Source organism: Mobula hypostoma, chromosome 2, assembly GCF_963921235.1.
Source record: "Mobula hypostoma chromosome 2, sMobHyp1.1, whole genome shotgun sequence".
Classification (NCBI taxonomy): domain Eukaryota; kingdom Metazoa; phylum Chordata; class Chondrichthyes; order Myliobatiformes; family Myliobatidae; genus Mobula; species Mobula hypostoma.
The window spans coordinates 203792717-203809712 of NC_086098.1; the positions used below are offsets into that span (position 1 = coordinate 203792717).

At 40.8% G+C, this 16996-nt stretch overlaps 1 protein-coding gene across 1 annotated transcript in view; it reads left to right on the forward strand.

Annotated features, from left to right (window-relative positions):
* arfrp1 (ADP-ribosylation factor related protein 1) overlaps positions 1–16996 on the forward strand; it is a 35173-nt gene continuing 18177 nt past the window's right edge. The window contains exons 1-4 of the mRNA XM_063030959.1: positions 1–92; positions 3724–3817; positions 6689–6776; positions 7075–7157. Of these exons, the coding sequence (XP_062887029.1) occupies positions 3725–3817; positions 6689–6776; positions 7075–7157 (264 nt within the window). The 5' untranslated portion in view covers positions 1–92; position 3724. The remainder of the gene's footprint in view (positions 93–3723; positions 3818–6688; positions 6777–7074; positions 7158–16996) is intronic.

Below are 16996 nucleotides of genomic sequence, written 5' to 3' on the forward strand. Positions count from 1 at the left end.
ACTTCCGGTGGTTCCTGGGTTTTCTCGGGCAGGGTTGCTTTCATAAAGCGAGGGGGATTAACGTGCTTTAAATGGCTGGAAAGGTGTAACAGGTAGGAGCTATATATTTTCCAAGTGTTGTCGAGAAAGTAACGGTGCTTCCTTCTGAATCAAGGATTTGTTAATGGTAGTTGAAGCTGCCTTCTATTCAGTTCCGACTACCAGAAGGTCGACAACTAGACATGTTTTAATGCGTTTACGATTGAAAAATTAAACTCTTAAATGTATTCTTTTATGTGCGCGGAAGCTCCAGACATATGGACGTCTACAGAATTCTTCGGAATTAGAAAACATTTTTGTATCTTCGGGGCTGCTTTTAATTGGCCTAATATGTCTAATCAAGATTAAATGGTGTTTCTGGATTGAATGTCTATAAGACCGGGCAGTAATGGTCCAGGAGCGATGTTAGATAAATAAAGCACCTTACTTTGAACAGAATCGGAGTTAAGAATAGTTTCTCAAACAGGATGGCATTCTATCACTACATACTGCAAAAATAGAACACAGCAGCTTGGAAACTCTAGCAGCTGAGACTCTTCTGTTGAAACTAATTTACAGTATTTCAACATCAGAATCTCCCTAACCTTTTTTTTAAATGACTAATAATGTATTGACGTTTGTCTAATTATCTATATTCTTACCAGGTTTTAAATGAATATTTTTACATTTTTGTGTGATTTGTCACTCTTCTACCCTCTCACATATTTTAGCCTTAATGACTAAGTAAGCAAGCAATATCTATATTGCCCTGTATTAACTTTTTGATCACTTAAATTTATTATTCTGGTGATGAGGATTACAATGCAAAGAGCCAAGTTGCTAAGGAATCTAGACTAGTGTGGATAGAATGGGAATGCAGTGTGGAGTAAGGCTTGGGCATAATGGAACTGGGCTGTGTTGGGGGTAATTATGGAGGAACAGATTAATGTTGGAAGTTGCACACAAATTGGTGGGGGGGGGGAGTTACCCCAAATAACGAGTAAGCAACATTTTCGTGAGCAAACAGTTGATGATGGGAAATTGTGCAGTGCTACTGATACCAGGATGGGTCTTGAAGGAAGATGAGCACTTTATGTTGCTAAGTGGAAGAAACCTGATTAAAGCTAATCCAACCAAGGCTGGAAAGAAGGTGAAGACTATACAAACCTTCTGGGCTAGGATAGCTGCAGGTGGTGGAGTTTGAGAGCCTCTGATGACAGTGGTGGAAGAATCTGTTTTAATAATCAGATTGTAAAGTGTAGGAGTGGAGCAATAAGAACATTTAATTTAAAATAAACAACATAAAGAAACAAGCAACACTGCTCCATTGGCCAAAAGTGAAATTTCCAGGTGATAACCATTTTATTTTCTATCTCCATTCCTATTCCAACTTGTCAGTCCATGGCCTCCTCGTTGCCAAGATGAGGCCATCCTCAGGGCAGAGGAGCACCACGTTGTATTCTGTCTCGGTGGCCTCAAACCTGTTGGCATGAACATTGATTTCTCCTTCTGGTAACTCTGCGCCCCCCCCCCTCCATTTCACACTCTGGCCTTTTTCCCCTTCTCACTTCCCTGGCCTTTCTCCCCCGGTGTCCCTCATAGAAACATAGAAAACCTACACCACAATGCAGGCCCTTCGGCCCACAGAGTTGTGCTGAACTTGTCCCTACCTTAGAAATTACTAGGCTTACCTAAAGCCCTCTATTTTACTAAGCTCCATGTACCTATCTAAAAATCTCTTAGAAGACCCTATCATATCCGCCTCCACCACCTTTGTTGGCAGCCCAATCCACGCACACACCACTCTCTGAGTAAAAACACTTACCCCTGACATCTCCTCTGTACCTACTCCCCAGCACCTTAAACCTGTGCCCTCTTGTGGCAACCATTTCAGCCCTGGGAAAAAAGCCTCTGACTATCCACACAATCAATGCCTCTCATCATCTTCTACATCTCTATCAGGTCACCTCTCATCCTCCGTAGCTCCAAGGAGAAAAGGCTGAGTTCACTCAACCTATTCTCATAAGGCATGCTCCCCAATCCAGGCAACGTCCTTGTAAATCTCCTCTGCACCCTTTCTATAGTTTCCACATCCTTCCTGTAGTGAGGCGACCAGCACTGAGCACAGTACTCCAAGTGGGGTCTGACCAGGGTCCTATATAGCTGTAACATTACCTCTCAGCTCCTAAATTCAATTCCATGATTGATGAAGGCCAATACACTGTATGCCTTCTTAATCACAGAGTCAACCTGCACAGCTGGTTTGAGTGTCCTATGGACTCGGACCCCAGGATCCCTCTGATCCTCCACGCTGCAAGAGTCTTACCATTAGTACTATATTCTGCCATCATATTTGACCTACCAAAATGAACCACATCACAATTCTCTGGGTTGAACTCCATCTGCCACTTCTCAGCACAGTTTTGCATCCTGTCAGTGTCCCACTGTAACCTCTGACAGCCGTCCACACTATCCACAACACCTCCAACCTTTGTGCCACCAGCCCAACCTTTGTGACATCAGGCTACTTCTTCCCTTTCTCCCGTGATCCATTCTCTCCTTATCAGGTTCCCCCTTCTTCAGCCTTTTACCTTTTCCACCCAGCTGGCTTCACCAATCACCTTCTAGCTAGTCCTCCTCCCCCTCTCCCCCCCCCCACCATTTTAGTCTGGTGTCTTCCTCTTCCTTTCCAGTTCAGAGAACAGTCTCGGCCCAAAATGTCAACTGTTTATTCATTTTATGAATAAAATAATGGAAGGTTTAGGGAACAATGGGCCAAATGTGGGCAGATGGAGATGGCTTGATGGGCTGTCAGCATAGATGAGTTGGGCCGAAGGGCTTATTTTGATGCTGTAAGACTATGGCTGTGTTATCCATAACCCTTCGTTTGATGCTTATTCACATCTCCCTAAAAGCCTCTTAATGCTACTCTCATTTCTACTTCCACCACAACTTCTGTTCTAGTCAACTACCATTCACTGTATGCTTTATTTTAAAAGAAGACTTGCCCCGTGCTTCTCCCTTGAACTTTCACCCTCTCACCTTAAATGCATGTTCTTGTGAAAAAGATACTGATGGTCTAAATATATTATTTTTAAACCTGTGGAACAGTATAACATGTAGGGGTATTTTTAACAGGCGGTGCTCATACCACAAGCAATTCTATGATAACTGGAAGGATCCTTTAGTTGGCCCTGTATTCACAGCACTGAGTCTCGGTTGGTTATGTTTGTAAGACTCCTGAAACAGATGCTCTATTCCATTGTGGAAGGAGATCCACAAATCAGAGGGGGAAGAAAAAGGATCTGCTTGAAGTCCGATATCCCCATTGACTACTGGCCCTCAACTACTCAAAGTTCAAAATAAGCGTACAAGTTGGTATTGAGAACCTCAAAGCCACACTCTGGGAGCACCACCGATCCTCTACACAAGCAGCAGAAGAAGCACACATCCAAATGATCTGTGGCATCAGTCACCGTCTGCCCTGCCAGTGACAGAGACTGCAGTTCCCATATCGGCCTCATTAGACACCGCAGAATTCATAAAACCTCAGCTGGACGTACGTCGTCCACAGGTCCAAAGAAATACTTAAGATCAAAGTTTGGTAACCGGAGTCTGATGTTGTTTGTGGCCATTCTGTATGAGGTGGAGCCTCTACATACTTATTTGAAATGAAATATTTATAACAGCCATTTTGCTTTGCAGGATGTATACATTATTGTCAGGCCTGTGGAAGTACATGTTCCAGAAGGATGAATATTGCATACTTATCTTGGGATTGGACAATGCAGGCAAAACAGTAAGATGATATTTGAATTTTTTTTTTACCTTGTCTATATATATGGAAAATCAAAGTTTGTATCATCATATGCTTTTCTTATCTTTTGGAGGATTGATGGTATGGTAAAACTCCAATCACCTACTATCACTATTATTTAGAGTGGTGAATCTGTCGAATTCTCTGCCCAATGAAGAGGTGGCAGCTATCTCAGTAAATATATTTAAGACAAGGTTGGATTGATTTTTGCATAGTTGGGGAACTAAGGGTTATGGGGAAATGCAAGTAGGTGGAGATGAGTCCGTGGTCAGATCAGCTACGATCTTATTGAATGATGGAGCAGGGTCGATGGGCCAGATGGCCTACTCCTGCTCCTATTTCTTATGTTCTTAATCTGACCATTTGAATATCTCAATGTTTTGACATCTAGATCACCAAATAATGTTTGCTGTACGGCCTTCGAATTTGCTGGGACCTCAATCCCTATTCTTCCTTTAACGCTACAGGTCTCACAGAGAAATTTATTGTATGGATGTAATCCGTACTTGATTTACTCGGCGATTGGCAAATCATGTACTCTCTCGGGATAGTCAGTATGATGTCGTGTGGAGATCCTACTTCAAATGTCATTTTTCAGGAAATAATGATGATTGATTAACTTAGGACAGTGGATGTTATCTGTGTGGACTTTAGTAAAGCATTTGACAATGTCCCACATGGTAAGCTGCTGTAGAAATTTGAGCCACGTGGGATTCAGAGTGTGTTAGTAAGTTGGATCTGAAATTGGCTTTGCTTTGGAAGACAGAAAGCAGTGGTACAGGAGTGTTCTCTGACTGGAGGTCTGTGACCGTAGTGTTCTGCAAAGAACCAATGCTGAGACCTCTCCTATTCTAATATTTATTTATGATGGTGATAAAAGATAAAGAATGGCTTTATTTAGCACGTGTATTTTGAAATGTGGAGTGAAATGTGTCCTTTGCATCAGATCAAATCAGTGAGGATTATGCCGGGCAGCCGGCAAGTGTCACCATGCTTCCGGTGCAAATGCAGCATGCCTACAAGTCACTAACCCTAACTGTACGTCTTTGTAACTTGGGAGGAAAATGGAGCATCTGAAGGAAACTTGTTACGAGGAGAACATGCAAACTCATTATGGGCAGCGGTGGGAATTGAACCCCAGTCGATAATCACGGGCATTGTAAGGTGATGTGCTAACTGCTATGCCTCTGTGCTGATCTTGAGTGAAAATAAAAGTGGATTGATTCATAAATGTTGCAGATGACATAAAATTTGATGGAGGAAGTTAATTAAAATTATACAGCAAAATGGATAATTTTCTTTGCACAAATTTCCAACTGGCAGGTGGAGTTTAATCCAGATAAGTGTGAGTTGATAGATTGTGGGAGGTCAAGATTAAGGTATACAGTAAATGGTAGGACCGCTGGGGACACTGATGTACACAGGTACCATGGAGTGCAAGTCCATAACTTTCTGAAAGTGGCAATACAAGTGGATAGGGTGCTAAAAAGAGCATATTGACATACTTGCTTTCATCAGTTTGGGCATCAGGCATTGAAGTCTGGAAGTCATATGGCTTTGAATAGATCACATTTAAATTATTGCATGCAGATCTGGTCACCACACTACAAGATGCAGAACAGGTTCACCAAGGTGTTGTCTGGACTTCAGTGTATTAGGCATAAGGTGAGGCTGGAGAATCTTGGGCTGTTTTCTCTGGAGTGTTGTTAGAAATATATACAATTATGGCAGGCATAGATCGGGTAGATAGACACTTTCCCTAGGTAGAAATGTGAACTGTTAAAGGAATTGGCTTTAAAGGTGATAGGTGGAAAGTTTAATGGAGATATGCTAGGCAAATTTTAAATATAAAGTGGAGTAGATGTCTAAGACACAGTGCCAGCGGAGAAGGCAGAAGCAGTTGCAACAGCAACTTTGAAGGGGTGTTTTAACAGACATAAGCAGGGAATGCAAGGTTAAAATATGTGGTCACTGCCATCTGGTGGGTTGAAGGTTAACTTCTGTAATAATGCTCCAATTTTTAAAAATAATTTAAAAGGAATGTGAATTAATAGTATTTTGAAGTCTCAGGAATATACAAATCTTCAAAAAATGTGCTAATCTGGCACCATGCAAGTCCTAAATGTTGGATTGTTAAAATTGGGAACTGAAAGTCTATAATTAAAATTGGATTTCTCAAATCATAAACACAGCAGGTGCTGGAACTCCAGAGTAACTAAAACAAAATGCTGAGTTTTCGATGGCTGCGTATTAGTACTGAATAAAACTGATCTTTTAGAGTAGCATTGATGGATGTTTGGATAAATGTCACCAGGACCTCTTACAGGAAGGATAAATTCATGAAAATATATTCTGAATTAGGAAGTAATTGTGTTATTTGGATAATATAAAGATGTGTGATTTGTGTCCAAGTTACGTAAAAAAAACATAATTCAGCACAGTGACTAAAATCCAAAGTCTAATAAATTTATACATGTTCTCAAAGAGTGTAAAGACCTAAGTTCTTAGCTGTAACAGATTGAGAACTTTTATCAAATAGCCTTTTCTCTTATATTGTTTAGCATTGGATTATTACTACAGTGTAGTGTAAATATAGTACAGTAAGTTTTCATTGCTTTAAAATAGAATTAGATGACTTAATCGCGTTAACTGCGTAAAAAGAAAATACTATGTTGTCTGACACTTTAATAGTGTGGGGAAAAATAACATTCTGTCCATTCACTGCTGCAAGTTGAATTGCCATTTATCAGCTGTTTCTATGCTTCACATCTAAGAACTTATTTTTGTATGGTAGAGTTACCATTTTTCTATGGTAGAGTCTTACTGTTTTTCTCTTTTGACCAATGTGTACAGACCTTCCTGGAGCAGACAAAAACTAAATTTAGCAGAAACTACAAAGGGATGAATTTATCAAAGATAACTACTACAGTTGGCTTGAACAGTAAGTTTCTAAACTGTGGCTGTGTGTGATTTTTTTTTCAGTATTGATGGATTGTAGCTATGTTTAGAGTTTGAGATGTATACATAGATTTTTAATTGAAACATTAAGGTGATGAAGTTCAAAATCTAAGTATCAAAAGGAAAGTGCTTGGAAGCTCAGTAGTGGTTTCACTGAAGCATAACATATTAGCAGCAGCAAGTTCTCATATTTAGTTCTATTGAAGTTATCTATGTGCTTTATTTATTTACTTGCACACTAGTTCATAATCCTTCAAACAATTTAATTTTATTTCTTACAGTTGGCACCATTGACATTGGTTCAGCACGCCTCATGTTCTGGGATTTAGGGGGACAAGAAGAGCTCCAATCATTATGGGATAAGGTATTTTACTTTTTCTTTTAAAATGCAAATGAAGGCTTTGTTCAAATCAGAAAACTAAACTCATTAGAAACCAGTCAGTGTTCAAATTGCTATACCATGAGTTATTAGTTTATGGAAAGTAGCCATCCAGTATTCCTCTTAAGTGATCATAGACAACCAGATGCTTAATGTTGATAGATTCCATTTGTGGAAGTGTCACATTCGAACTTCCTGTTCTCGTCTATCATTCGAGTGCAGACAAATTCTAGCATTCTTGGTAGCTAGATTCCAGTCTGAATTCTTTGCATTTTCTAACTTGTAGCCAATTATAGTGATTTTAAAGCAAACTTTGCTGTGGTTTGTAGGACTGAATATTCTGCAACATTAAAAGTACAAAACTGAGGTAACATAAAAACATGGAAAATCTACAGCACAATACAGGCCCTTCGGCCCACAAAGCTGTGCCGAACATGTCCCGACTTTAGAACTACCTGGGCTTTACCCATAACCCTCTATTTTTCTAAGCTTCATGTAGCCATCCAGGAGTCTCTTAAAAGACCCTATCGTTTCCGCCTCCACCGCCGCCACAGGCAGCCCATTCCACACACTCACCACTCTCTGCGTAAAAAAAAAAACTTACCTCTGACATCTTCTCTGTACCTACTTCCAAGCACCTTAAAACTGTGTCCTGTCATGCTAGCCACTTCAGCCCTGGGGAAAAGCCTCTGACTATCCACATGATCAATGCCTCTCATTATCTTGAACACCTCTATCAGGTCACCTCTCATCCTCCGTCGCTCCAAGGAGAAAAGGCCGAGTTCACTCAACCTATTCTCATAAGGCATGCTCCCCAAACCAGGCAACATCCTTGTAAATCTCCTCTGCACCCTTTCTATTCCCCACAAAGTCATTAGTGGGAGAAGTAATGAGAAGAATATAACTCAAATGATGTCAGTTTAACTACTGACATGCACTTCCATGCTAACTTCACTTTTTCAGTTCAAATGGTTATTATCCCTCTGTAATGTTTAATGAGTCATTAAAAAGCAAAATGCAATTAATAAAGAGAAATAACTTGCACCAAGCCTTCATTGTCCCAGATTTGAATAGTTTGTGCAGTTCTGTTCTGCACATTGTGGGGTGGGGGAGGCATATGGGTAAACTAGAGAAATTTCAAAAGATGTTTGTGGGAACGGTACCAAAATTAAAGTCATAATTATCAGCAAAAACCTAAATGGGTTAGGGTTCTTTTCTATGGAAAAATTGAAGGCATGGGATGACTTGATAGAGGTTTTGTTGAATGGCTTATTTCTGTGATGTAGACTCTTTACATTGTGATTCAGTATGAAAAGTGCACATTATTTTGACCTTGTAATATACCTTGTCTAGGCCTCAATTAGAAAATTTAATTTGCCATTTTCATAAGGTGTTGGTATTGGGGAGAACAAATGAACTTTTCATAAGACCATAAGACAAAGGAGCAGAAGTCGGCCATTCGGCCCATCGAGTCTGCTCCGCCATTTTATCATGAGCTGATCCATTCTCCCATTTAGTCCCACTCCCCCACCTTCTCACCATAACCTTTGATGCCCTGGCTACTCAGATACATATCAATCTCTGCCTTAAATACACCCAATGACTTGGCCTCCACTGCTGCCCGTGGTAACAAATTCCACAGATTCACCACCCTCTGGCTAAAAAAATTTCTTTGCATCTCTGTTCTGAACTCTCAGTTTAAATCAGCTTGGTTACCCAGACAAGGTTGAGTTTCTCTCATTACTAAACAGTAGAACATCAGATTGTTTTGACTAACATTAATAAGATGATGAGGGGTTTGGATTATACCTCTGTAGACATGGTTTAATCAAAGGGTTGGGTTCAGTGATTCTTTTCTTTGGAAATGATTAATTAAGTGAACCAGTGATTCCAAATGAGACAACGGTGGAGTCTAGGCTTGGTCATAAACTATGAATCAAAACCTGATATATTTATTTCATGGAAGTAAATAAGTGTCATTAAGTAATACAGTGTGGAAACAGGCCCTTGGGATCAACTTGTCCATGCTGACCAAAATACTCATCTGAGCGAGCCCCAATTTAGTGTGATGCTAGAGGTCAGGCAGCATCAATGGAGGAAATGGCCAGCTGACGTTTGGGTCAAGATCCTTTCAGATACAGAATGTCAATGGTCCATTTTCCTTGAAGGGTGCTGCCTGGCCCGTTGAGTTCCTGCATGTCTCCTGTGTCCCTGTTCGGCTGTGTTTGTTCCATATCCCTATAAAAGTTACCTGTCCAAATGTCTTTTAAATGTTATTGCATCTGTCTCAACCACTTTTTCAGGCAGCTCATTCCATACAAGCACCACCCTCCGTGTGAAGAGTTGCCCCTCAGGCCCATTTTAAGTCTTTCTCCTCTCACTTTAAAACCACGCCACCTGATTTTTGATTTCCTTTCCTATGGAAAAAGGCTGAATTCACCCTTTGCATGCCCCTCATGATGTTCTATACCTCTACAAGGTAATCCCTAGTCTCCAAGCTCCAAGAAATAAAATCGTAGTGTTATAACTCGGGCCCTCAAGTCCTAGCAACAGACCAATACATCTTTGCGTCATGACATCTTTGTTGTAACACAGTAACCAAAGCTATACGCAATATTCCAGTGCTGTTATGGTAACCAATGTCCTCAAATACAGTTTCTGCTGATAAATGGGATTGGTAGCAGACTGTGACTTGGTTAAGACTTATAAAATCATGTAAATTTGGAAAATAACACAGAAAACCAAGTGACTCTCTGCTGCTCATAATGACAATTTGCTTTAATTGCTGGCTCATGTCTCTGGCAAGTACCTTGAAGTAACTTAACAAGCCCCTCGATTATAAAAATATTGCTACAAAAAAGAATTGGGAAGTAAGTCTGAATGTCTGACAGATTAACTAATAACTACATTAGTGCTGAGTCAGGAGAGGGCTGTGATAATCTAAGGCCAAAATTATTTTTGTTTCATGGAGTTGAGAAAAATGTTGCCCAAAATGAGCAATATTCTGATATGCTGTTTTGTCTTTTATTGTCAGTTCCTTTTGTGAGAATATAATATCATAACCAATAGATTCTTGCTGATGTTCTAATCCATAAAAATGTTAGACTTTATTTTTCCCCCAACTAAGCTCCACTCAGTAAAATTTGAGAGAATCCATGCTTAGAAGCCACTTTCTGTAGTTGTTTGGAGCTCATCACTTCCCACCCTTGCTAAGTTCGGTGACACGGGGGAGGATGAATGTAAGAGGATAGGGATGATAAATATTCTGTTTTTGGGAGACAGATGGGCAGTGGTGTTGTCCTAGATGGGATTTGCAGGATGTTATTGTTACAAGGATCTACTCCTTTGTAATAATGATCAGAGAACCACAGAGAGAATCTGTATTACTGCCAAATAACCTTTATTGTCTTAACTAAAAAGCACATTGGTTTGCATTCTAACTGTGTACACACCCACTAGGGTTCCCTGACCCTCCATGAACAGTCTATGAAATACCCAGGAAAGGAGTCTACATCCTGATTTCCACCTGTCCGTGGGGTCCTCCTCATCCAGAATGGTTGTCCTGTGGTTGCTGAAGAGTTGATGCTACCTCGTATTTGAAGCTTCTGACTCTTGTACTGTTCCTCGTCAGTTCGACTGGCGTATCTCCATCCAGTTGGCTCAAGGCCACATGACCTACCTGAGTCACCTTCTTACGGGGTTTGGTCCAGGGCTACAACCAGCATTGTTTGATGGTTCCTGCCCCTTCCCCCCCCACCCCCCCACCGTACCTAGCCTCGTGTTTGTTCCTGTCAACTCTGACTGGTTCAAACCAGCTAAACTAGGTTACCCCGACACCGAGTCTAATAAGATTACAGATTGCATCTCCAGCAAGCCTGCTACTTTACATTATAAATACTTGCTTGTCTGAGAATGGTCTCAGGGTTAGCAAGTCATTGATCACTGGGGACCCAAATCGCCCCAACCACAAACTGTTCCAGCTGCTACCATCCAGGAAAAGGTACCGCACCATGAAAGCCAGGACCAACAGGCTCTGGGACAGCTTCTCCCACCAGGCCATCAGACTGCATAATTCGTGCTGACACAACTATATTTCTATGTTATATTGACTATCCTGGTGTACATACTATTTATTACAAATGACTATAAATTGCACATAGCACATTTAGATGGAGACATAACATAAAGATTTTTGCTCCTCGTGTATATGAAGGATGTAAGTAATAAAGTCAATTCAATTAGATGAAACTCCTTGTGTCCACATTCAATTGCTCTGATTAGATTATCCCAGAGTAAGAATCAGTTCCGAGTTCTCGAAGGACTGCAAGGACAGACTCTCATAACGGCCGTCTCCTTCAAGCAAATGGCAAGAACAAAGACAATTGGTTTGTCTGCTTCCACTAACGTTGATGAATTTTAATTTACTAGTTGGTAGACTGTAGTTCTTTCTGGCCAACAGTATGTTGCCTCCTTAGAGGTGGTGTCAAGTGCATCACTGAACAGTCGGTGTGCCTGGAAAAAAGAAGAGTGAACAACCAAAAGTCATAAGTTCATATTGATGCCAATAATGACATGGAAAAATGATGAGGTCTTTGAGGCAAAGTTTAGCAAGTTAGGAAAGAGGTTAATGGTAGGACTTCAAAGCTGATAATATTTGTTTTGCTGCCAGTGCCACGTAGGTGTGAGTACAGAAATAGAAAGGAAAGCTAGACAGGTGGTGTGGGAAAGAGGGCGTTAGACTGCTGAGCAAATAGAACTGTTTATGGGGAATATATGTTGCACCTCAACAGCAACAGGACCAATATCCATGTGGGAGAATTTGCTAATGCTGTTGGGAGGTTTTCAGTAGTTCAGCAATGCTGAGGATGGAATCAGAAGGGGAAAAAAACCTAAACTGCAACTGAAAGTAGGCATTTGGGTGAGGGAGTATTTGGGAAGAGAGAGTAATATACAGCAGTGACAGCCACACTGTTGGAAAATGACACAGTGCACACAAACACAAAAGTGTTCCGACGAATAGAATCACAGAGGTAATAAATAATGGAGAAGATAGTTCATACTAGATTAGATAAGCACTGGAATTTGTTGGGGTCAGTGAAATTGATGTAACTAAATTTGGTTAACTGTGTATGAAAGTGAATGGGCTGAGTTTGGTAAACAAGTCACAGGCAGGCACGATTAGCTATGTGGGAATGCAGTATGCTGTCATGAACAGAAACTTGGCTCAAAAAGGGGCAGAAGTACGAACTGAATATTCCTGGATGTGATGTGTTTAGAAAGAATAGGGAAGCAATGAGAGGAGGCAGTGTTGACTAAATTTAGCTGTTTTGATTAAAGATTATTACAGTGCTGGAGTCAGATGGTACAGAAGAGTCAAAGATGATAAATTCCTCTCCTCCCCCTTTCTCTTCTTCCATTCAGTATTGTGGTTCCCACTCTCACCCCTTCTCTCTTGCCCATCTCTTCATTCTGGTGCCCTCCTCCATCGTTTGCTTCCACCGTCCACTGTCCTCTCCTATTAGATTCCTACTCCTTCAGCCCTTTTTGCACCTTCTACCAAACACTTCCCAGCTTCTTTCTTTATTCCTCACCCCCACCTTATCCTAGCTTCTGCCCCCTTCCTCTCCAGCGCTGATGAAGCGACTCTGCCCAAAATGTCAATTGTTTATTCCCCTCCTTCGATGCTGTCCGACTGGCTGAGTTCTTCCGATATATTGTGTGTGTTGCTCAAGATGTTCAGCAGCTGCAGAATCTTGTCTGTGTCTATTTGGTTGGAGCTGAGAAGCAGTAGAAAGAATATTACACTGCTGGATCTTGCATTAAAATTAGTCACCAATGCGAGAGAGTGATGCCCAGGGAGATGCATAAATGATAGGGGAGTTATAATGGGGCAAGTTATTCCTATCCCAGTTTGTGTTGGATTCATTAGTGTTAAGGGTGAAGAGTTTCTAAAATGCGTCCAGGATAACATTTTAGAGCAGACAGTTTCTGCTCTGACAAGGGAGGAAGCATTGCTTAATTTGTTTAGTCAAGTGCACCAGATTTCAGTTGGGAAACATTTAGGAGGTGGTAACCTAAAACTTTATGAAGTTAACTTTAGGAAAGAAGGAGCAATTCAAAGTAAAAATAAGTAACTGATGGGACATAAACCAACCTCAATGAGATGAAAGTGAATCTGGCCCAGGAAAACGAACTAAATGATGATGAGGAAAACTGTAACAGAACAGATTTCATTTCAAGAGGTCTTGAATATAAGAGCAGGGATGTGATGCTGAGGCTTTATAAGACACTTGAGGCCACACCTTAAGTATTGTGAACAGCTTTGGTCTCCTCAACTAAGAAACATGCTGACATTGGAGAGGGTCTGGAGGTGATGATTCTGGGAATGAAAGGGTTATCGTATAAGGAACGTTTGATGGCTCTGGGCCTGTACTCGCTGGAATTTAGAAGGATGAGGGGAGGATCTTATGAAACTTTTCGAATGTTGAAAGGTCTAGACAGAGTAGATGTGGAAAGGATGTTTCCCATGGTGGGGGAGTCTAGGACAAGAGGGCACAGCCTCAGGATAGTGGGCGTCCATTGAAAACAGATGTGAAGAAATTTCTTTAGCTAGAGGGTGGTAAATTTGTGGAATTTGTTACCACAGGTAGTCGTGGAGGTCAGGTCATTGGGTGTATTTAAGGCAGAGATTTGTAGGTTCTTGATTGGACACAACATCCAAGGTTAGGGGAGAAGGCCAGGGAATTGGGTTCCCCAGGGAAAAAAGGATCAGTCATGATTGAATGGCAGAGCAGACTCAGTGGGCCAGATGGTCTAATTCTGCTCCTATGTCTTACAGTCTTATGGTCTAACAGTGAAGTTGTAACACAACAAACCTATTAAGAAAGGGCCGGTTCAGATACAATTGAGACACATTCCCACACGGGCTAATAGAAGATTAAGCAACCCCAGAATGCTCAGTGTGATGTAAGAGAACTAGGAGAAGATAAAGCAGGAAAAATTTACTAATGACAGGACTTGAATACCAGAAAAAATCCAGTATGATCACAAAAGAATAAAGAGAAGTGAAAACTAATGTGAGATGCACAGAGAAAAGAAAAAAAATTAGCTACCAATATAAATTAAAACTCCGATAGGGCATATAAATAGTAAAAGGGAAGTATTGGAGTTGTGCCTAAAATGATCAAAAATAGGATCGTGGATATGGGTGCTGAGAACCTTATTAAGAATACTAAATGATTACTTTGTTTTTATCTTCGCTGATGTGACTGTGAATGGAGTTACCAGAGAGACAATGAAGTTGATGACATAAAAGTCTTTGAAGATGTCAAGCAGGTATTCTGGAGACTGTCAGTCAAGTCTCCCAAATTCAAAGCACATCTGATATTTTTGTACTCTTGAGAGCAAAAGTAACAGCAAGTGATACAATTCAATTTCAATTGATTTTATGACATCCCTTACTTCATTAGCTTGAGTCTGATCAGTGGTCACTGAGTTAACTACTTTCATTGAGAGACTTTCTGAATGTTCAGACACCGTTGCTGGGACAAAGTAATTCAGATGGATGGTCTGAAAGCTTTTGAAGACAGAGAACCTAGATATCCAATATTAATATTGTGAGTGTACAAGTATGCCTGTGACCATGTTTAATATGCTAAGTGACAATATCAGTATTGTCTGCAAGCTTCCTTGAATTCACAACAGTGCAACATAACTATAGTCACTTGGTTTGATACAGGGCAATTTACTAACCCCATTGTCTTGCATTTGGCTGATGTATATGAGAACTATCTTGTGGTCACTTCACTTTGCAACCATATCTCTTGAGCAGCCTCCCCTCTACTGTGAGCTAGCAGCCTGTGCTCTTTAGACAGTGCTGCTTAGTTACAAAGCTGTAACTTCAAATTGATTATTGGTTGCAATTTACATTAGGAATTGAAGACTGGGTTCTGCTTGAATTAATGAGTGGTATATTCATGTAATTTCATAACTCCTGAATCCCTAACATGCATCATAGAAGAGGTGGCTTTCAAAGTAATATTAAAGGAGAAGGTGGTTGTGTTACTAGATGATTTAATACATCCATGCTTCAGTTTTGGAACTGTAGGCTGCAGATGGGTTCCAGACCTGGCCAGCTTCATCACTATCCCCACTATCAAAGACCTCTTCAAGTGGTGGAGACAGCATCCATCAATATGACTAGGGGTCACCAACAACATTTTTTGCATTGCGGACTGGTTTAATATAAACAATATTCTTGCAGGCTGGCTGACTGGTGGGGGGGGGGAGGGGCGGCGGAGTGTTATTCACGACAGGAATGTAGGTGATAAGTCAACTATAAGTCACTTATAAGTGGCTAATACACTCAATTTCGTTTTTAAAGGGTTTATCTAACGAATTTAATATTAAACACATAGCACATATTTTCCTCGCATAAATATAGTGATAAGTCAATTACAAGTCACTTATAAGTCAATAGCATCATAACATTTTAAGTAACGTTTGGATATTAAACACACAGCACATATTTTCCTGGTACGAACATATAAAATCATTGCAACAACACCAATATCGCTGAATCAGTGGGAGCCCTGGGCTTGGTTTCCTGCAACAAGACGGTCCCATCGACGGGTGATGGGAGACAGCGATACTCGAAGGGGGTTCCTTATGTCCAGTCTATTCTGCAATTTAGTTTTTGTTGCATTCATTGCAGAAAATCCCGCTTCACAGAAATATGATGTTGGAAATGGAGGCAACGTTTTCAGTGCTTTTGTGGCTATCTCAGGATATTCAGTCTTGACTTTGATCCAGAATTCCGGCAGAGGCGTTATGTCAAACATACTTTTCAGCCCACCATCATTTAGAAGCTTGAGGAGTTGATCTTCTTCCCACGCTGACATGGATGATTCACCGGGGACATTGACAAATGGGTCCCGCTTGCTCACATTTTTTCTGCTCAAAAAACTCAACGGGTTTGTTTTTAAGTGCAGGGTGCTTGGACTCAAGGTGCCGAAGCAATTTTGAGGGCTCCATTGCCTCATTAGACAGCTTGTCTCCACATATCACACAGGGGGCTTGGAGCGTGCGAGTCACCGGTTGCAATAAAGCCGTATTTTATGTACGACTCGTATTTTTTGTTGAAGGAAGCTTTTTTTTTGCAGTCTCGACCTCAGCTGTCTCTGCGTTAACATCGTCGTTAGGCCTTTTATGTCCCCTACCACCTCTTCCAAAGAAACTCTCAAGCAACGTTTGTTTTTTTACTCATACCACCAAATCATATAATTTCCTCGCGGCCCAGTGGTTGGGGACAACTGAGTAAGACCCTTATTGTACAGGACCTGCCCTCTCCTTGTTACTGCCATAATGGAAGAGGTGCAGGAGCCTGAAGACCCACACTCAATGATTCATAAACAGCTCCTTCCCCTCTGCCATCAGATTTCTGAACAATCAATCCATCCTACACCTTTATTCCTTTTTTCTGCACTTTATTTCTTTTGCAATTTTGTGTCTGCACTGGACTGTTGCCACAAAGCAAATTTCACTTCACATAAGAGAGTGATAATTTGATTCTGAATGTAAAGTTAATGTCTCATGAGAATTTAATGGAATGCAGTTTGAGGGAAACATGAGAGGAGATGGTGGGACCTCTGACTATAATATTTCAGTGCTCTTTAATGTGGGGGTGATCTAGAGAACTGGAGTGTAGCATATGTTACTCCCTTAAAATAAAGGGTTTAAGGTTCAGCTGAATAACTGCAGCCTGTCAGTTTAATGCCAAAACTTTCCACTTGCTATTTATATTTTTCCAATTATGTTGGTAGCTG